This window comes from Malaclemys terrapin, chromosome 2, assembly GCF_027887155.1.
Source record: "Malaclemys terrapin pileata isolate rMalTer1 chromosome 2, rMalTer1.hap1, whole genome shotgun sequence".
NCBI lineage: Eukaryota > Metazoa > Chordata > Testudines > Emydidae > Malaclemys > Malaclemys terrapin.
In genome coordinates, this window is record NC_071506.1 from 194,683,893 (window position 1) to 194,706,740 (window position 22,848).

At 40.8% G+C, this 22,848-nt stretch overlaps 1 protein-coding gene across 3 annotated transcripts in view; it reads right to left on the reverse strand.

The window, feature by feature from the left end:
• Positions 1 to 22,848, reverse strand: part of SUGCT (succinyl-CoA:glutarate-CoA transferase) — a 483,356-nt gene that overhangs the window by 51,563 nt on the left and 408,945 nt on the right. For all 3 annotated transcript variants that reach the window (XM_054019420.1, XM_054019419.1, XM_054019421.1), the window contains one exon: positions 5,264 to 5,327. In XM_054019420.1, the coding sequence (XP_053875395.1) occupies positions 5,264 to 5,327 (64 nt within the window). The remainder of the gene's footprint in view (positions 1 to 5,263; positions 5,328 to 22,848) is intronic.

A 22,848-nucleotide genomic window follows, 5' to 3' on the forward strand; every position in this document is an offset into this window, starting at 1 on the left:
ACACCCCATCCTGTCCCTTAACCAGATGTCCATTATTTTTCTGTAACTGTGATATAACAACTTGCTATCATGGAACCACCTATGATGTAACCAGTCCTAGACTATGACACCCATGAATGAATCGGACAGTAGGAACAGGCTGATTATGAACAAAAATATTCTTCTCTTCTTTTCACACAATATATTTGTAATCCACAATGACAAGAGAAGTAATACAGGAAAAAGGGACAGTTCTACACAGTGGGTTGGCTAATCAGTGTAGATGCTCTGAACATAGCCCCAGATTCAAGTGGGAGGAGCTTTTGTCCTGTTTCATGGACAGAGGCTGAGTCTGCACCAAAAAGGAATACTGCACTGAGTCTGGATCAATCCTTCAAACACATATAAATATTCTCAAAACACTGAAGGAAGCCTGTGCCAGAATGCAAGATATAGGACTGTTCCCCTTCACTCTAAGTCCAGCCCACTCAACGTTTCACACATATATCATTACATCAGCAAACAGCATGTTTCAAGGCACCTCTCCCCATAGACTCTCACTTATCACATCCATGATATCTGCAAACACAATGGGGCTCAATGTTGAACCCATTGCAGGCCAGCGTTTACTGGAAATTCTCTACTGTAGCCTCTTTTAGTTTGACTACAGTAATCACTCCATCGTACATATCCTGGATAAGATAGACATATCCTTCTGGCATGCTTCTCCGTTGCAAACTCCACCAAACTAATTCTCTTAACATAAGAACATAAGAACATAAGAAAGGCTGTACCGGGTCAGACCAAAGGTCCATCTAGCCCAGTATCCTGTCTACCGACAGTGGCCAATGCCAGGTGCCCAGAGGGAGTGAACCTAACAGGCATTGATCAAGTGATCTCTCTCCTGCCATCCATCTCCATCCTCTGACAGACAGAGGCTAGGGACACCATTCCTTACCCGTCCTGGCTAATAGCCATTAATGGACTTAACCACCATGAATTTATCCAGTTCTCTTTTAAACTCTGTTATAGTCCTAGCCTTCACAACCTTCTCAGGTAAGGAGTTCCACAAGTTGACTGTGCGCTGCGTGAAGAAGAACTTTCTTTTATTTGTTTTAAACCTGCTGCCTATTAATTTCATTTGATGACCCCTAGGTCTTGTATTATGGGAATAAGTAAATAACTTTTCCTTATCCACTTTCTCCACATCACTCATAATTTTATATACCTCTATCATATCCCCCCTTAGTCTCCTCTTTTCCAAGCTGAAGAGTCCTAGCCTCTTTAATCTCTCCTCATATGGGACCTGTTCCAAACCCTTAATCATTTTAGTTGCCCTTTTCTGAACCTTTTCTAGTGCCAGTATATCTTTTTTGAGATGAGGAGACCACATCTGTATGCAGTATTTGAGATGAGGTACACAATTGCACACCTTCTCCAGATCCACAAAGACCACATTCAATTGCCACCTCTTTTCTGTGAATGTCTCCATGAGAATTTGTAGCACAAATATGGCATCAATTGTGATCCTTTCTGGCATGAATCCATACTGGCCTTTCCAAATTTCAACCATGCCTCTTAGGGCCTATGATGAGGATGTTCAAGGCAAACACCTTAAATAAATCTTGTTTGGAAAGTAGGGCTCATCAGCCTTGGCAGGCAGGTCATCTAGGAGACCGAAAACTCCATTTTCAAACCAATGGTGTCAGGCTTGGACAGCCGACCTGTCAAGCTCATCCAACAGATGTGCTCATGAGTGTTTCTACCTTAAAAGGTTAATAAAGTGGATTGTATACAATCCTGTCTGTCAGGTTTAGGTTTTTTTTGTTGTTGTTTAACTATTTAAAAAAAAAGAGTGATAAAAGGCAAGTTTTTAAAGGCCAAATGGTATCTTGGATAATGCAGATGTTGGGAAAGTTGTTATTTGGGCTTTCAAAGTCATATATGAAATATACCATAATTGGACAGATTTGGAGAATAGTTCATGCTATAAAAACAAATAGGGGTTGGTGTATATTATATCCTATGTAGCCATTACAAATACATTGCCCAGTGGCCCACACAAAGCAAGAGAAAATGCTGTTTTGGTGGGAAATGAATTGATGTTCTTCACCAGAAAAGTTTGGGATTAAATAAGATTCCAAGGCTTCCTCAACTTTGTTCATTCATTTAATTTGGCTGCCCCAATACCATCCAGTGAGATCTGGGTTATCCCCTATAGCTAACTCTCTCTTCCATTATTTTTCTGTCCTCAAAGGGTGCTTTCCATTCATTTTCTTAAACATATTTAACTCCTCTTCTAGATCTCTGTGTATCCATCCATCTCACTAGATTCTTATATGGCATCTACAGCTGTGGTATCTGAGTGCTGAATGAAGATGTTAATTAAGACCAGGTAAAAACAATCAACCTGCAAAGAACCACACACATTTTTATTCATCTTTTTAAAAATTCTCCTACAGCTTTCTGCAAAAACATCTCTCCAGTCAGAACAAATGAGCTTCCTTCTTCTATATCTAAGATCTATAACTAAATCTATACAAGAAGATCTTAACAATACTTTTACTAATAGCAGTAGCATGTATGTACAAAGACATCCTTAAATAAAGAGTAATATTACCACCCTTCTAGAAGTAGAAAATACCAAACTATTAAGTTATATCTTGACTAAAAACAACACAAATGAATACAAATATATTTCTAACAATTTACCTCCTCCACCACGAAAACTCATCAATACCTGATGTGTTGTTCTAAGTATTAAATACCTTAAGAGCATGGGAAAACATACAGAACTAATGCTTGCCATCTCTCATTGGCATACAGTATATCTCAACTGGGGACTACAACAAGAAGGAAGCATTCAGAATCTTGCCTTTAAATGGAAGAAACACCAAATGTAGTAGCCCTATAAGCAATATTCAAAAGATAATTAAAATCAAGAGATGGGCCTACATCATAAAATTCAAAGGTGAATTCCTAGCTTCACTGAAGTAAATGGCAAAATTCCTATTAACTTAAGGGAGCCAAGATTTCACCCCAAATGAAGACCCAGATCTGTATTTGAACTCACCCACAGTCTGGGGGTGTTTGGATAAGGGTGTTGGTTCAACCCAATATAATAGAAAGACAGAGGCCAGTCACAAAATTAAATGATAAAAATCTTCCAGCATGAGTACTCACTCATTCCTAATAAGTGTATTGCTGCATTTGGAACTTTGCTTAGCAACACAAAAGGCTATCTGTCAAGAACTTCAGGTGTGATGTCTGCTTCACCTATTTCATCTATTAAAATTTGTCTAGATGTGGACCAGAGATAACAGTCATTCCAGTTTGGTCTACGGCCCATAGCCTCCCCTCCAATGCTATTATGGATATATATATGTGTTTGCAATATAAGATTCATTGTCCAGCATCTATACTGAAATCTGTTTTAAGCAACTTCAAGTAGAAACCATTCAGACAGTGGAGGTGGTCTCTATCTAACAGTTGAATATAATTGCACTGGAAACTACTTAGAAATACTTTTAAATGGATGTTGAGGATGGGATTGCCTACTGGAGGTTGCTTTGGTGCAGTTTTCACTCTAAGCCAAAGATGTATCTCTGACCTGGGTAATTGGAGAATGCTCCTAAGGTCTACCATCAACAGTAATCAAGCTCTTAATGTCATTTCCAAGTTATGGGCAGAGCCATACCGTGTCATTATGTTTACCCTCCTTCCCCTGCTCCATGCCAAGATAGGAAATAATTCTGCTTTTCCTGTTCAACTGTCCAATGATCGTTTCAGCCATCTGCTTTAATACAAAAAGCCCTTCATAGAAGCCCATCTAAATAGCAAACCGTTAGAGAATAAGATGATTTATTGTAGTTTCACTGCACTGTCACAAGTTTTGAGTTTTAATAACGTAAAAAAAAACATAAGGATTTGGGAAGTACTGTAGCTTACCTATGTGAAAAGTTTCTTTCCTGCCAGTGCTTTCTATCTCTGCTGACAGACATTAGAACATTCCTTTCATCTCCTTTCTCTTCTTGCAGTTTAACTTTGCCCCTGAAGGAGTATTTTCTTTCTCAAAGATAGATTATGTATTGCATGCAACATGAAAATTTACACACTTTTCCTGTTGCCATCTGCAAGGTTTTTCTACCTGTTTTTTTTTTTTAATTGAAACCAAAAACCTTGCTTGTCTTTTCATTATAGATAGACAAAAGGGATTAAACTTTTTTCTTGAAGAGTAAAATATTAAGAGGTGCATTTTCATAAACGCTCATTTGAATTGTGGAAACATATTAGAGTATTTTCTCCCAAACTTCTCAACCTGGTGAAGCCCAAGTGTGGGCCACAATGTGTGACAAAGACCAAAAATGAAGCAGACAAAAAAATTATTCATGCAGGAAAATACTGAATCATATGGGGTTCATTCCTCTCAAAAAACTCTTTTCTGTAACTGTGTGACTCCAGGATGTGCAACTTAAGAAAAACTTTATGGGTCAAATTCTTCCTACTGCTATGTGTGTGCAACTGAGCTGAAATTGATGGGAATTGGGTGCATGTATCAGAGGCTGGTATTTGGCACTGAATGTTTTTACATAAAGAGATGACATTATAAAAATAAAGCTGAAAGATGCTCTGCATGGAGAGGGGGGAAAGGGAAATCTGTGAGAAAGGAAGGTTTAGGGAAGCAGCAAGATTTGAGTGTTCAGCATTGACCTAACTGCTCCTATTGAAATCGATAAGAGTTTACCATTTACTTCAGTGGAAGAAGACTTAGGCCAACTATGATAGCTTGTCCAGTCTCAATTAGAAAGAAACATAAAGGGCCTGTTCACATCTCCTATAGTCCTCAGAAACTCCTTGTTAAAGAAGTAAGAACAGCTAACCAGACTTTTTCATTGCAGAGCCTGCTGTCAAGCAAAAGCCCATGCTTCAGGATGAGTGGCCCCTTTTTTGTTTTGCTTTTACAATAAAAAGTCCCAAAAGCAGAGTTTACGCAACAGTCGGAGTAAACCTAAATCAAAACCATATTCACATAGATGCTTTAACAGTAATATTTCTAACAATGGGGGTTTGCAAACACTATCAAAGTCATGTTCATATTTTAGGAGACGCGAACTACCAAATTCATGAACTGGTCCAATATATACCCATTGCCCTGCTACTAGAACAAACATGGGCATAGGTGTCAACTGTCAGTCAAACATCCATTCACAAGAGTGAAATGCCAGGACACATCACTTCATTTTTTTAGAAGTTCTATTTAGAAAGAAAAATTAAATATTCCAACCTGGAACAGCTATCTTCCCTACTGTTGGATGATCCATTTCCATGATAAGTCCATTGTGCAGCACCTAAAAAAGCACATACATAAACCACAAATATAATTAATTAGTAGACTCAAAATGAAAATCGGCAACATCAGTACTGTCACAAAAAGACATTATGGAAAATATTAATTCACTAAAATTTTCAATTAGCTGCAGGCCAACATTGTCAAAATGAAGTACCTTAATGCTAGACTTATTTATGTATCTAAATAAGTGCTTAAATAAGTTGTTTTGTGTCTAATGTTAAGTACTTCAGTTTGAAAATGTTGACCTTATTTTTTTTCAGTTTAATCCCCAAGTTGTAATATTATTGGAAATCACTAGAAGGCTTTACTGCAGATATTCTTACTGAATGCATAGGCATTTAGATCTTGGCTCCAGGTGTGCAGGGTTAAGTCCGAGTAGATGAGCTCCCACCATCTTTAGCTTTTAAACCCTTCGGGCAGTGATTGGTTCTTTTCTGTGTTTATATAGCACCCATCACAATAGGGCCCTAGGCCTTTGGGTACTACACCTCTACCCCAATATAACGCTGTCCTCGGGAGCCAAAAAATCTTACCGCGTTATAGGTGAAACCGTGTTATATCGAACTTGCTTTGATCCGCCAGAGTACGCAGCCCCGCCCCCCTCCCCTCCTGAGCGCTGCTTTACCGCGTTATATCCAAATTCGTGTTTTATCGGGTCGTGTTATATCAGGGTAGAGGTGTATCATAATATAATTATTTACTACTAATAATAAATAATAATAGGCAGGGAGTGGACAGAAAGTGGACAAAGGCTTGGCTCTGCCCCGCCACTCACCCCCTCAAATATGTCAGCCAGCAGGGCTAAATCTGCACAAAGAGTAGTAACCTGACATGACGAGCCATGGATTTGATAGGTGGCTCTGCATAGTTACAGATTCACTGGCACTCCCCTCAAACCACCCTCCATGCAACTGTGGATGAAACCCCCAGTAAGCACATTTTTAGCCAGTATAGATATTGAATGGTTTCAGATGCCCTTGAATATTTTTTTCAGTTTTAAAGCAATTAATTTCAAATAAGGTATAAATGTTCCAAAAGAGACAAGTAAATAGCACCACATTTTTAACCATTTACCTTACATAAAGATATTAAAAACCTATGGGTAACGTAATACTCTCCTGTTTTTTCTGTCATTATTTAATTGCTCTTGAACTTGCTAGGGAACAAACTATGCAATGTTCTGCTATTATCCTTTAAGAGGGTTAAATGGGTAATTACACGTTGTTTGGTCTGTGTGTGTGTGTGTTTTATAAGGAGTATATGGCATAGCTCTGCCAAGGGTATATCTTCAGTGGACCTGTCAGTTGGAAGTGCAAAGTATATTTGATGGAAGACATCAGAGAAAGAAAGGCTGTTAGCTACCCAATAATATTCTTGAAAATTCAGCCTCTTTTATTCTTAATCTTAATAAGGAAGTTTTTCTTGATCCATGTTGATTTTGTTAATTCTTTTAAGTCCAAATCTAGCAAAGCAGTTAAGCACATGTTTAACTCAAAGCCAAGAGAACACTCATGTGCTTAAAGTTGAACATGTGCTTGGCTTTGTTGGACTGAGGCCTAAATGAAACATTTAGAAAGAACATTAGCTATCATGAAATAGCTATAAAACTCTATAAGAATTAGTCAGGGCTAAAGGATTTCCCCAACTTCATTGTCTCTAATTTCTTTTTTGGTTAATACAGACTGTCGCTTATAACACTTGGCAAAAATTCTTATCTTTGTGGAATCATATGCCCTTTTTGTGCTTAAATTAAGTAAAAAAGCTTATTTTTTCTGTATCTCTACTCATCATCAATCTATCAAATTTGTTCTCACTCACACAGAAGGTTTGTTTGAGATGTAGTCATGTTTCCCCCTCATTTTCGTAGTTGATACAGTGTTGATTTTGTTATTATTATTTGTGTTCTTGTCGCACCTAGGCATCCCAGTCATGGTTGAGGGCTCTAGTGGACTAGGAGCTGTGCAAATACAGAACAAAAAGACAGTTCCTGCCCCAAAGAGTTTATAACCTAAGTATAAGAAAAGAGACAACAGATGGATAGACAGACTGACTTAGAGAGGAGTACAAGGAAACAGTGAGACAATAACAGTGAGAGTAATTAATCACTGGAACAATGTACCAAGGGTCGTGGTGGGTTCTTCATCACTGACAATTTTCAAATCAAGATTGGATGTTTTTGTAAAATAGATAGTCTAGAAATTACTTTAGGGAAGTTCTATGGCCTGTGTTATACAGGAGGTCAGACTAGATCATCACAAAAGTCCCTTCTGGCCTTGGACTATGAATCTATGAATATTGGTCAGTGTGACAGGCAGTGGTTTCAGCACAGCAACCTAACCATTGTCAAGTTTTTTGTAATCTTCATGGAAAAGGTGAGTTTGAAGGAGGATAATAAGATAGTTTTGTGAATGTTTACAGGGAGCTCTTCCCAAGTGTAAGGGGGCAACATGGGAGAAAGCATGAAGTTTCTTGCTTGAAAATTTAAAAAGTGCATGATGGAGGCTGACATCATAGGCCAGTCAGAGGCAGGAGTCAACATCTCACTACTGAATGACAGGTGATAGTTAGGGTGAGGATAGGCCATGAAGGGCCTTACCAGTGAAGACAAGTAGCTTACTTTTCATGCATGATACAGAAGAAGGAACCAGGGGAGGAATGCAAAAAGAGGGGTGACATGGTCAAAGTGATGGGTTAGGAAAATGATCTTTGCAACAGCATTCTGAACGGATAGCAGTGGATCAAGGTTGTATTTGTAAAGACCAGTGAAAAAGATGTTGCAGTAATCAACATGCAAGATGATTACAGCCTGGATGAAAGTTTTAAATGTGTGGATGGATAGGCAAGGCCATATCTTAGAGATGTTATGCAGAAAGAATCTGCAAGATTTAGACTTATCCAGGGTCCTAGAGAGAGGTTCGAGTGAAAGATGGGCCTGAGTGAAATGCTGAACATCCATGCAGAGATGTCAGCAAGACAGGCTGAGAGTTTTCCCTCTTGGAGTGCTGGTTTTCTCTAATATGCTGGAATCCTTATCGCTCTTATATTTGCTTTCCAGAGTTATTAATCCTCACACCCATATATTTAGTTCCATCCTCTCTCTCTTTTTTTGGAGTGATGCAATGCTTATCAATTAGCCCCAAAACAATGGAATTGGCCAAAGAGTTGATTTTTTTCTCACATCATCAGTACTATGTCAAAGAAATATGTAATTTCCTGTCTCATTTGTTCTATTATTGGGGTTTCCAAAATAGAAAATAACAAGGAAAATGACTGAGTCTTCACTGTCTCTTCCCTACAAGCATCCTATCAATTTTGAGGGTGATCCTTATGGGCACATGGTCTCATGACGCAACACCACCTATTCCAGGGGTTGGCAACCTTTCACAAGTGGTGTGCCGAGTCTTCATTTATTCACTCTAATTTAAGGTTTCGCATGCCAGTAATACATTTTAACATTTTTAGAAGGTCTCTTTCTATAAGTCTATAATATATAACTAAACTATTGTTGTATGTAAAGTAAATAAGGTTTTTAAAATGTTTAAGAAGCTTCATTTAAAATTAAATTAAAATGCAGAGCCCCTGGACCAGTGGCCAGGACCGGGGCAGTGTGAGTGCCACTGAAAAACAGCTTGCATGCCACCTTCGGCACACGTGCCATAGTTTGCCTACCCCTGACCTATTCCCATACCATCCTAGTGAATGAGCTAATGTTTACTCTCATTATCCATCAGGGAAAAACAAATTCTGGAGAAGGAATTATGGGGTGGGAACAAAGGGCCTGATCCTCCACTACTTCACACCTTGCTGTGCTCATTTACATCATTTGAAAATGAAATGCAAAGTGGATGCAACTGGCTACCATTCTGATTTGGGAGAGTCTTACCCCCACTTTGTATTCACTTTGCATAGTTTAAGGCCATGGAAACCAGGCCCAGAAGATATAATGCTGCCATCCTCAGGCATCTACTGAGTCAATATTACAGTAGAACCTCAGAGTTACGAACACCACGTGAATGGAGGTGGTTTGTAACTCTGAACAAAACATTATGGTTGTTCTTTCAAAAGTTTACAACTGAACAGTGACTTCATATCGCTTTGAAACTTTGCTATGGAGAAGAAAAATGCTGCTTTTAACCATCTTAATTTAAATGAAACAAGTACAAAAATAGTTTCCTTACCTTGTCAAATCTTTATTTTTTAAACTTTCCATTTTTTTAGTACTTTACGTTTAACACAGTACTGGATTTCATTTTTAAATAATTTTCTCTTGCTTCTTGTTCATCATCCATAAAAAAAAAAAAATGCCAACACAAAAGCCCACTGATTTAAATGTCCATTCAATAGCACTAAAAAAATGCTAAAGCAAAACTTACTGGCACCAGTCTTTATAATGACAATTATAAAAAAAATTATCCAAACTTAAGTTTCCTGCTTAATTACGATAGGATAAACTACGTAGATTTGAAAAAATCTTTAATGGTACTCTGTCTGAAGTTGCTAACAGGCCTTTTTACTGCCAAGATGCGTATCTCTTGAAGCATCATTAGGTTCGTTGGTGTTGCTTCAAACTGTTATTCAAGCCATTGAAGACAGGTAGTGAAGCACTCTTCTGCTTGTATGTGTGGAATCTCCTTGTCACCATCACTTTCAATGTCACTGTCCAGTTATGCTGTTTCTCCTACCCATTACATTATCTCATGGTTGCTAAGAATAGGGTATCCATTCCCATGTTTATCCATGTTTAGCCATTCCTCCTGTTCCTCCACAGTGATATCCAAAAGCTGTCACTCTTCAGAAAAATGTAGTTGATTAATTTCCATCTGATCATTATTTTCCAAATTATCTGGTTCAGTGTTATCAATACCTGGCCAAAATGCATTTCATGAGCATCTCAAAGACTCAGAGCCAATCTCACCGCAGGACTCAGCACACACCTAGACAGCATCTTTGATTGTCAGCTGTTTACGAAAATCTGTGCAAGATTGTGCATTGATCCCAGTAACAATCATCATAAGAGGTTTCGCTTGTATCAATGTTTTATGTGGTCTGTAACGCCTTGGTCCATTGGCTGAATGAAACTTGTGATGTTTGGTGTCAAAAACAAACACTGAATGCTTCCATCTTCCATCAATAGATTTTCAACGGCAGGATGAGATGGAGCATTATCCATCAGCAGCACAGCTCGGATAGGTAAAGATTTTGGTATAAGGTCGTCTTTCACAAGTGGAACAAAGTGTTTAAAAAAACAGATTGAGAAAATGCCTTTATCCATCCAAGCACTGCACTGGCTGTAGTAATGGACAGGTAGAGTTGATGTAATGAGGTTTGCAAAGCAGTGAGGTTTCGCACTTTTGTGAATGAACCGCAGTGGGAGACGGAAATCCCCACTTGCATTAGCAGTAGCCATCAGTGTGACTCGATCTTTACTGGATTTCAAATTTTTCGCTTGTTTTTCTGAACTGTCTGCCAGAGTCTTGTTTGGAAGCAGGCGCCAGTACAGGCCTGTCTCGTCGCAGTTAAACACTTGGTCCCGGGTAAGTTCATGCTGTTCAATAAATTATTTGAAAGTGTTTTTAAATTCACCGGCAGCATTCGAGTCAGCTGTTGGAGACTCTCCTTGCATCCCCAACTGCCATATTCCATGCCAATTTTTGAACCGACAGAGCCACCCTGTGCTTGCTTTAAAATGGTCCGCACCTTTGTCTGGATTCATTTCTCTGTAGGGTAACTTTGCCTTTTCTGTATCCATCACAGCACTTGTAGGAGTGCCTTTTGATCTCTCTTTGGCAAACCACCGAGGCATTGCCTTATCAAAAGCAGGTGCAGCAGCAGTTTTGCATACAACACGCCTTTTTACTGCTCCACTGTCTTTGGCTTCTTTTGCAAATTGCTTTATTTCTTCCTGGCTTTTCGGAATATCAGTGATTTCCTGATACCCTACTCTACTGCTATTTTGCTGATGCTAACACCATCAAGGTTTTTAAAAAATATTTCTAGCTTTGTGTCAATTGAAAGTGTGACACATTTGCGCTTCCCACTGCTTGCCATTTTGCTTAGTCATACAGTACGGTACTTGAAATCATTTCAGAGGCCAGAGAACTGTCTTCAAATGTGCTTTTACTGCAAGGCCAATAACATGTCACATTAAACTTCCGAAGAAGCCTCTAAATACAGGATAAGAACTAAGGGTGAAAATTTCAAAGAAGCCAAAGAGGCTGATTCAGTTGAGGGGATGCTCTTCCATTACTACCCCTTTGCTCTTATTTATCCTACAATCAGTGCCTTTCCGCTGAGGTTGGGAGAGCTCTCTGCAAAGGTGGTACCTGGCACTCAGGAACCTGGCAGCAATGCCTGGTTTGCAAGCAGCTCCTTGCTCTATTCTTGTTTCTTGCCTTTGGGCTGTTGGGCAGGCCAGACCAGCACCCTGGGCACTACAAGGGCCAGCCCGCAGCTGCCTTTCTCCAGGGCTTGCAGAGGCAGTGGCTCAGAGTCCGCCACCAGCGTCCCTCCCTCCCTGTCCCTCCCGATCCCAGGGGTGCTGCCAGGACCCAAGAGCGCAAATCTCGGGCCGCATCAGTGGGCGTGCGGTGCAGGCTGCGGCTCTTTAAAACGGAGATGCTCCTCCAGAGCACAGCATGCCCGCAGCAGGTCACACTCCAGGCCAGGCTCCAGCCACAAGAGCAGCAGCTCACACCCCAAATGTGGTAGTCCCAATGCTGGCAGCTTCCTTGCAGCATCAGCACTTCCGGCTGTGGCAGTTTCTTTCCTGGGCTTGGACTGAGCCATGCAAGCTTGTCTCCCTCCCGGCTGAAGGGGGGTGAAAACAGCACCTGATGCTTATAGGAAAGCAATGCAGACCCCGGTGCTGCTCCTGCTCTGCCTGCTCAGGCTGCCTTGGGTTGGCAGCGGGGGGTTAGCATGCCCCGCTGGGAGATGGCAGAGGGGTGATGAGCGTGGTAGCCCTGAGGCCAATCGTGCACCTGAAGAAACTGCAGACAGCAGGCTAAGATCCAGTTCAAAGAGAATGTTGTGAAAGCCCAGATGTGTCTACCTTTAAGATGCAACACAGGTAAAGTACAGTATTTGCTTTCTTTGTCTCGGCTGCTGCCTGATTGTTTACTTCTGGTTGCTTACTTCCAGTTCCAAATTAGGTGTGCAGTTGACCAGTCACTTCTCAACTCTGATGTTCGTATCTTTGAGGTTCTACTGTATTTAATATTTTTTGGAATTTCTTCTTCATAGTTTGCTTGCCTGGATCTAAACGTTTTCATATTTTACTACAACAGATGTCAAGTCAGAGTCCTAACCAATCTTCATCTGACCTTTTGCAAATCAAGCTAGTATTAGGAGGAAATCCACTAAGATTATGACTTGGTCAATGACGGATTCTGTTGTGATCTTCTGACCTTTAGCATCAGCCATTTTATCCCTCATTTTCATAGATTCAGAGATGCTAAGGCCAAAAGGGACCACTATGATCACCTAGTCTGACCACCTGGATAACACAGGCCCTAGAACTTCCCCAAAATAATGCCTTTTGAACTACAGTGTACCTTTAAAGAAAACATCTAATCTTGATTTAAAAATTACCAGTGACGGAGAATCCACCATGACCCTGGGTAAATTGTTCCAAAAGTTATTTACCCTCACTGTTAAAGGCCCATGTCATCCGGTTGACTTCGGAGAACCGTTTTTCGCAGGATCGTCATGCAGTTTCTTGCTGAAAACACAGCTCATGCAGCCCTATTCCCCGATACCACTGCCATAGGGTTGCCAACCCTCCAGGACTGTCTCCAGGAATTAAAGATTAATTTTTAATTAAATATTACGTCAAGTGATGAAATCTACAGGAATATGTCTAACCAAAATTGGCCAAAACTACTGCCAGATTTGATGGCAATCCTCAGTGATTCCAGGGTTTTATAAAGTGCCACCTCCTATTCATGATGCACCCACAGTCCTATAATTCTGATCATGCAAAGGTAAGCCTGGTTATCAACCTGCTGTCCAGGGAAGCCTTAGACTGGGCCTCCCCCTTCTTGGAGTGTGATAGTCCAATAGTGTCAAACTAGGAGGTCTTCCTCCAAGGCATGTCAGTACTATTGGATGATCTACACTAACCACAAACAGCGGAGGCTGCCTAGGCTGGGCACCGGAGCCTCTTACGCTGCACCGCTGCGATGCCTCACAGCTGATACAAATTGGAACAAGGCAGCACAGAGGTGTCAGTGCCGGTGGGGCCTGCAAGAAGAAATTAAGGATGAATTAGCCCAAGTAGACAAACCCGCAAGTCTGGATGTCCTCATGGATCTCGCCATCCATATAGACAATCAGTTACTGGAATGAAGAGAGTCAAAAACAGGGGTCTTGCAACTCTCCAGTGCAAGTACCTTTTCACCACTGCCTCTTGCTGAGCCAATGAAGGTGGGTGTGGGCCATCAACTGCTTACCTCCACAGAAAAGGAATGACGACGCCAGCACTGTTTCTGCTTCTACTGCAGTGAGTAGACACCCCTCCATTTCTGACATCCCTGTTTCCAAGGAATCAGGAAAAAGAGCTCCCTCGCCCTTTGGTCTTGACTGGAACGCACCCAGTTCCCCACCCAAGGGCTCCCCATTTTCAGGTGCCAGTCTAGTTGCACATACCTGGGGTGCTCCTGCAAAATCCCATTTTACCAGCCCCTCATGAACTCAGGCACAGCTGACTGCTTCATCAATGCAGAGGCAGACCAGATCCTGCAGATTCCCCTGCAATCCAAGACCACTCTTAACCTTATAGAAAATATTGACAGTTCCCCCTTGTCTTCTGGTCCAGTAACAGAGGAAACAGCTCCACTGAAATGATTCAGAGGCACAGAGAAATGTTACGATTTTGTGTGATCCATTCGCCACACTTTCCCCTGATCCTCAGTATCTACTGGTTGGGCCTCTACAGTTTGCTTATTTAGTGGCAAACACAGGAAGTCTGTTTTCTATTGGAGTGTTGTAGACTACAGTGCTGGCAATCAGAGGCTCCTGTCCCAGCAGCCAAACCTTGAGAGGCTCAGATGGGGACAGCTATCCAGGTAGAACCTTCCTTTGAAGCTATATCTGAAGTCCTCTCAAAATACCAAGACTAGTCCGATGTTTTGGAAAAGAAGAATGTGGAGACTCTATCTTCGCACTGGGACCATGACTGCCCAATAGATCTGCAGCCAGGAGCAAAAATACCCTTCTGATGAGTTTATGTTATGTCAGAACCTGAGCTGACAGCACTCAGAGTACCTCCAGGAGAATCTGGCCCAATGGTTTATCCGCTAGTTAATCTCCCTGGCTGGCGTACCAGTACTTTTTGTCAAGAAGAAAGATAGCAGTCTCCAACTCTGCATTGATTATCATGCATTGAATCAGATAACTATCAGGAATCATTATCTGCTACCCCTGATTCCCAAGTTGCTGGATCACATGGAGGCTGCCCATATATTCACTAAGTTGGACCTCCGGGGACCGTACAATCTCATGTGAATCAGGGAAGGGGACGAGTGGAAGACTGCCTTCTGAATCCACTATGGCTACTGTGACTATCTTGTAATGCCCTTCGGATTGAGCAACTCCCCAACCACTTTCCAACATTTTATAAATGATGTGTTCCAACACTTATTGGACCAATATGTAGTAGTCTACCTAGATAACATATTGATTTTCTCTGACTGCTCTGAACAGCATACCGCTCATGTCTTAGCTGTTCTGGAATGCTTACAGCAGCATGGCCTTTATGCCAAGCTCAAGAAATATGCCTTTGATGTGGCCTCCATGGAGTACTTGGGCTTTGTTTTATCCCCAGTAGGAGGTCCAGATGGACCCATGGAAGGCCCAGGATGTCCAAGATTTCCCACACAGTACATGACCTGCAATGCATCCTGGGATTTGCCCATTTTTATCGACAATTTATCCTGAGCTTTTCAAAACAAATTGAGACCCTCACTGCTTGAGCCCCTCTGGAAAAATGCCCAATTCCATTGGTCTCCTTAGGCCCAGCATTCATTCAATCAGCTGAAACTTGTCTTTCCTACTGTGATGCTGTATGATTGAAATATGACCATGTATATCAATGTTGCTACCGCTGTTATACAATTGCAACAAATCTTTTACAAAGTATGTCATCTAAGGTGTCAATGGAAAAGTTATGATTTGCGGCGTATGATTATCCTGTTTATACCCAGGCATAATTTTTATCTGAAGTAATAAATATTGACTATGAACTTCCATCCTACATATGTAGTGTATTCCTGGGCAACATCCACCAGATAAAATCTACATTGAAGCCAGACAGCTTTGTGTTGATGGCCCATCAAAGGCAACTGATGCTCACAATGCTCCACAGAAGAAACTCATTCTGCCCGGATGGCTCTTCCTGCAGATACCTTTGCCAGAATATGGGTAATGGCTGCTCCGGTGAGTCATCAAAGCAAGCAAAGGCATATGACTGCTCATGTGACTTTGGACTCCATCTTGTGCCTGTAATTTTCTACAAATTAAGACTGAGAGCATTCCCCACATGGGAGAAGGTGTAAAAGACCCTGGAAGCATCTCCATTTTGCCTCTTTCCTGCTCTGATCTCTGGACTATGGACTCACACTAAAAGCAGCATTCTGATCAATAGACTGAGGACCTTCCTATCTTTTGGAAGTCATCAGAGACTTTACAAGCCAACAGTCTGTAACATCACTGCTACAAACCTTATCCAAGAACAAGATCTCGCTGTCACACAAACCTTTATTGTAGAAGCTGATGCCTCCAGTATAGCAATCGGGGCAGTCCTCTCCCAGCAACTTGGTCCCAAACGAGCATTACACCATGTGCTTATTATTCCAGGAAGTTAACTCCCACAAAATTAAAATATGAAATTTTTGATAAGGAACTCCTGGTGATAAAAATTGCCTTTGCAGAATGGCAGCACTTCCAGGAAGGAGCTCACCACCCAGTCCAGGTATTCACTGACCATAAAAACCTGGAATTATCTATTTCGGGTGAAAGCCTTAAACCAACAGCAGCTTCAGTGGGCCCTATTTTTCTCATGATTCAATTTTATTATCACCGTGCCCTGTCCTGAAATGACACGGAGGATGCCCTGTCCTGAAGACACAGTACCAACCCACAAGGCCCCATCCAGGAACCAACCCTCATTCTCAAGTACCATAATTTTCTCAGTTCAGTTCATCACCAGCATATACTCAGATTGATACACTCTGCCTCAGGAATTCCACCTGATGAACAAGCTATTATCCACAAGCAGCTGGATCACAAGGGATCACATATGTAAGGGACCATATCTATGTTGTCCGGGACCTACAATAGTTGCAGTCCTGAAATTATGCCATGATTTTCCTTTAGCAGGACATTTGGGGCACTTCAAGATCCAACAACTAATATCCCACTCCTTTTGGTGGCCCCAGATACACCTGATAGAGAAGTCATTCATTGCCTCTGGCAGAGTTTGTGCCCATGCCAAGATACCACACCACAAGCTCTGCAGTGTCTTCCAGCCCTTGGACACCTCATCTTGACTGTGGGTGGCCATCGCTGTAGACTTTATTGTAGACTTAACAGAGTCCAACAATTTTGACAATGGTGGACCACTTTACAAAAATCGCCTACTTCATTCCTTGCACAGGCCTGCCTTCTGCTGAAGAGACAGCCCAGCTATGGATTATCCATGCAGTCCACCTCTGGAATGCATTATTTCCGATTTGGGGTCTCAATTCTCAGGATAGTTCTGGTGGGAGGCCCGTCATCTGCTGGAAGTCCGCATGTCTTTCCTCTGCTGACCCAGTCCATCAGCCAAACGGAAAAGGCCAACCAAATCCTTAAGCAATATCTGCAATATCTGCACTGCTACATCAATTGTCCCCCGATGATTGGTCTTAACTTCTCCCCTGCACATCATTTGCCTACAACAATGAAGACCATGTGCCTACTGGACAAAGCCTCCTCCACCCTTTTTTTTTTTTTTGCCTACCATGGGTACCATCCCTGATTCCATCTGTAATTACCCATGTCCTCTCCCAACCTGGCCACCTCAGACCTGATACAGCAGATTCACTGGGCCAAAGAAGAAGTGAAGGAACACCTGGGAAAAGCCAGGGTAGACTATACACGGCATAAGGACCTGCATCAACAGCAAGGCCTCACCTACTCTGTGGCTCTCCTCAGAGCATCTCCACACAGACAGACCTGCTCGCAAACTGCACTTTCGATTCCTTGGCCCTTTCAAGATCCTATGACAGGTTAATTCAGTCACTTTTGAACTACAACTCTCTGAAGGTTCACCTGGTGTTTCATGTATCATTTTTGAAACCTGCACAAAAAACACTTTCCTTCACAGGACCTAGCCAGGTCCAGGGCCATAAGGAATATATGGTTTACAAAATTCTGGACTCTAAACAGAAATGTGGAAGGCTCTCGTACCTTGTTGACTGGGAGGGTCCTGAGGTACATACACCTGGGAACCTGTGGAAAACATACACATCCCCCGCATTTGTACAAGCATTCCATACGAATCACCCCGAAAAGCTTGGTAAGCACCAACCTGCCACACAGTCACCTGCTAACTGTCATCAGGATAGGAACACAGCTCTGACAGACGACCCCAGTCATTGAATCTGATTGGTAGAATGCTGGGTGTCCTGATTGGTTCACTGCTTCTATGTAAATCCAGCACATGAACAGGAAGTTGTCCATGCAACTGGGTTCTCCCTGCTTTGGGCTGCTTCCCCTGAGATAATTGCTCCGACTGCCTGCTGCTGATCTCCTGGTAACCTGACCCTGCCTGACTCCTGACCTCGGTTTGTCGTCTGGCCTGTCCCAGATTCTGACCTTCTGGTAACCTGACCCTGCCTGACTCCCAACTCCTGCTCTGACCCCCATGTCCTGGTCATGACAATGTGTGATTCCCAGCTCATTTAGGATACCCATGCTAGCTTTGCTTGAGCTTGAACTAAAAATAGGAGTGTGGTCAGGGTAGCAGGAGCATCAGCTCAGGCTAGCCACTCAAGTATGTATCTGGAAGATCTGGGTATGTTCAGTTCAGTGAAAGTACCTGTCACCGTTAATGTTAATATTATAGATGCTAAATATGTTATTTCTCTTTTTAATTGCATTTTAAGTCTTAACTCTGTGTTCAATCAGTTTAAAAAATGAGTTGGCACATTGGGAGAAAGAGTATATAAGGAAGTTTAAGGGAAGTATAATTAATATTAAAATATTGATCCTCTTAGATCTTCAAAAGCTCTTGAGAATTTTTGATGCCCAAAGATGGATTAAGTAATTCTTCAGAAAAAAAGAACAACCTTTGGGAATCAAATATCACGTATTGAGATTTGTAAGAAAAAAACGAATAATCAAGGGGTTACTAAGGATTAACAAGAATTTGTCTCCCTCTCTGCCTTGGAAATGAATGGGCCTGTTTCATTCAAAATGAGCAAAATACTCCAATTTAGTTACAAAAGGTAGCAAACAGACCTGATTCTACAGTGCCTTATACCTTTTATGATACATATACGAGAGCAAAGGCAAATGTAAAATGCTATCAAATCAAAATAGTAGTGTTTGCACTCACATTGCAGAGGCTTAAATGACGAAACAAGGGGCAGGTGGTGGAGAATCAGGCAGGCCACACTTGCACTTTTTCACACCAATAAGGAGGTATTTGACTGCCTGTTGGGTATTTGGCAAAAACTCTAAGTACCATGCAAATTTCTTGTTTCAACTTTGGTCCATCTCAATTAGCATGTAATTAGGAATACGATTATCTAGCAAGTGGAGCTTCTCTTTGGTTCATAAACAAACAGTGAGGTCCCAAATTCATCCTACTTGATTTTTACTTGAGACACATAGCACCCAACTTCCAACCATCAACCACAGGAGGTACAGGAATCAGACAGACTGCAAAATGTAATGCCAGAAAGAAAAGCCCAGGGTCTTTTTGTTTTTTTTGTTTTTTTAAAAAAACATTGTTCAGTATGGAGTCATATGTGCCAAAAATGCATGAGCTCTGATATTACTATTCTATAGTGTCGTAAGTTTAACAGAAGGGATCATCAGTGCCACAAAGGAAATGATGTAACAGCCCACTTCATATCTCTATAGCCACAATATAGCTGGTTGTGGGTAAATGTAATTATTACTCCAAGCTCCAAACCACAAGGAAGTAATATAATTGATTTTCCTGGATCTGCTAAATGAAGAACCATAACCATAATTACCCAGGAAACAAGTAACAACGTATGGTGTGATCTGATACATCATAATGATATTGTGTGATACACTCTAAAAACACGTTTCCAAAAAAAAAAAAAAGAGAGAGAAGGCTTTAACTCATTTGAAATCAAGTTTTAAATGTCTCACCTCTCCATTTCATTGATTGGCCCGATGGGTCTTGTATTATCACAAAGGGTAAACAGGAACACATTATTTTTCATATCTCTATCAAGTCCCTCTTTTTATATATGCAACAGTCCCAAACTTTTCAAATCTCACTTTATATAGTTGTTCTTTTGTGCAGCTAAACATTTTAATCACCTGTCTTTAAATCTCCTTTATTTCATTTTTGAAATAGTACCTATTTTTTATGAGAAGCACATTTTTGTTAGCAGCTGGCTCACTTTATTAAGCTCGTTTGGAACTCATGAACGAATGCAATCTGGTCTGTTTGCTTGTGTCTTGTTACTCTTTATCAGTTTGTTCCAGCAGCTCTTATTTTGACACATCTGTTTCTGATGATATCTCATCTTCACCAACTGAAAAGAGTCGGTATAAAGTAGGTATTTCCCTAACATCCTCTGTGACACAAACTGACGAAAAAATCATTGTTTCTCTGCAGCGTCCTTATTCTCCTTAATTGATCCATGTTAGTCCTATTGATTCCCTTGCAGATTTCCTGTTTCTGATATACTTTTTATTTTCTTGGGGCAGGGCCTAAGATTCTTTTTGCTAATTGCTCTTTACAATCCCTCTTACCCTCCTAAAATTCCATCTGACATTATACTTGCTGTAGTTTATGCTTCTATTGACTTCACAGGGTTGAATTTTCACTTTCTGAAGGACACTTGTTTGGCTCAAAAAATCCCTAATGAATCTTGCAATATAACTATACTAGATTATTTCTTGCCTTCCAACTCCCTTTCTTGTTTTGTTCCTTTGTGCCTTTGATCTACAATAGAATACTTAAACTTTCTCTCCTGTTGAGTCTGAGGATTTTAGTTTCCTTATTTTTTATTTTAATCTTCTGACTGACTTCTTAATTTTGGACACTCCTCTCACAGCATTGAACTTAATTATTCTGTGGTCACTACTTTGACTTTCGGTGGCCTATAGCCACCATTGTGACTCAATATCCGCTATTTTAGACCAATTCCTATGTGTTATTTAGGACTAAGTCAAGAATAGCCACTCAGTGTGTGCGCTCTAGAACTAACTATTCCAAAGAAGCAATAATTTAATGTGATGATTTGAGAAACTATTTCCCTTAAACCTTGTCCCACTGTGATATTTGACCAGCTGAAGGTAGCTGAAGTCACCCATTATTACTGCCATATTAGACTTAGTTGATTCTTTGATCTCTCAAATATTTTGCACTCAATATCCGTTTCCTGACCAGACAGCCAGATAGAGTAGCCCCTAAGCTACTCCCCCAGCTCTATGACCTAATCTGTCCTTCCTGTACATAGACAGGCATTACAATAGCCTATTGGTTTTTGTCTTTCCACTATTCTTCCGTAATGCCTACTATGCCAATATCCTCTTTTCTTGCCAAGAATTCTAGATTTTTGTTTTTTGCTTTACACTTCTCGTGTTGGTATATGATCACCTGTAGGATTTGTGTGTGTGGTGGGGAGGGGCAGAGGTTGGCCATCTGCTTCTTTTTTATTTAACTCTTTAGTCTGACACCCTGTTAGCTTTCCTGAATTTCCCTCCTTCATTTTTGCTGTAATTTCATACTTTACTTAATACAAAGATGCCTTTTGTTACTGATCTCCCTACCATAAGTCTTTGTGCAACCTGAGTGTTCCTCAACCTCTGCCAGCTTTTCCCCAGCTCTTATCTTAAAAAATCCACAAAGTCTTGTTCATTTTCTGTGCCAGCAGTCTTGTTCCACTTTGTTTAAGGTGAAGCCCATCCCTTCTATATAGGTTCTCCCTTCACCACAATCCCCTCTTCTGGGCACCACCTTCTCATCCATGAACTAAAGTTGCTGAAGTTCTCCCTGTGGAGCTAAACCTCCATATTAGTCCAGAAGCATTTCAGAGAAATTTCCTATCAAGGCCAAGGACCCAAGAGTTCTCCATGTTTCCAGGACTGCACTCCTATACCTCCCTACTTTATTAGTCCTAAATATATACCTCAACTGCAACCATGAACTCCTCCCCAGTACTCATTAGAAGTTTATCTAGATGTCTCCTGAGGTCCACTACCTTTACACATGATAGGAAAGTCAGCAAGTGGTTCTCACAGTCAACAGGTACCCAGTTATTAATATTTCTAGATATTTAATTCCCTAATCCTTCTTTCAAATTAAATTACTGTGGGAATATTTGATTAAGATAATATTTAGAATGTTTTCTGAGTTAATTTTTATTTTTCCTTTGAACTCACTTCTACAAAATAAAAACTAAGGAACAGAAGACCCCACATCAAACTGCATCACCAACCATGACAAAAGACAAAAAAGTCAGATTAAGTAATCAAAACAGTGTTAAACAATGAAAATCATTCATAACAGTTATAATAGAAACACCTTCACCATTGTTTAATGGGCAAACACATTCTTAGAGAAAAGGCCCAAATTCCATTTATTCCTCACAGTAAATATGAGACAGCTGCTCAATACGTCTATATAAATCTCAGATGTTTTCATCAGGTGTATTGGAAAATAATGAAAGTGACAAGAGAAAGTGTTTTTACTCTAACAGCAGATGGCATACAAGCAAAGGGTCAGTTGTGGAATTCTTTCAGAGAAGCAAATATTTCAGAAGGTTTTGTTATGACAAGCCATAATTAGTATCCTTGGGGAATTACAGAGGGATTTGGAAAACAGAAATTCATAATTTAAGCCAAAATTTTCAAACCTGAATGGCTAACATTAGTCTCACAAATCCATAGTTAGTTACCTACATAAAATGGCTTGATCTTTGGGTGCTCAGCGCTTCTGAACATGAGGACACTCCTATTAAAGTACAGTACTTAAAGACACACCTTAAAAGGGCTTGATTTTTAGCAGGTGGATGCTCAGCACCTTTTGAAAATCTGGCCCTTTTAAAGTGTCTCCAGTTGGGCCCCCAAAGACTGATGCACACAAAATCACTAAACAGCAACAAAGAGTCCTATGGCACTAGTCACTTTTGAAAATCTTGGCTTTGGGAGCCTAATTTTAGGCATTCAGAGTTGAAACTTAAAAAAAAAAATAATAATCTTTGGCCAGATTTTCTGTCCCAGTCTTCCCCTTTGGTAAGACTCTGGTGGTACAAAGGTGATGGAATCTG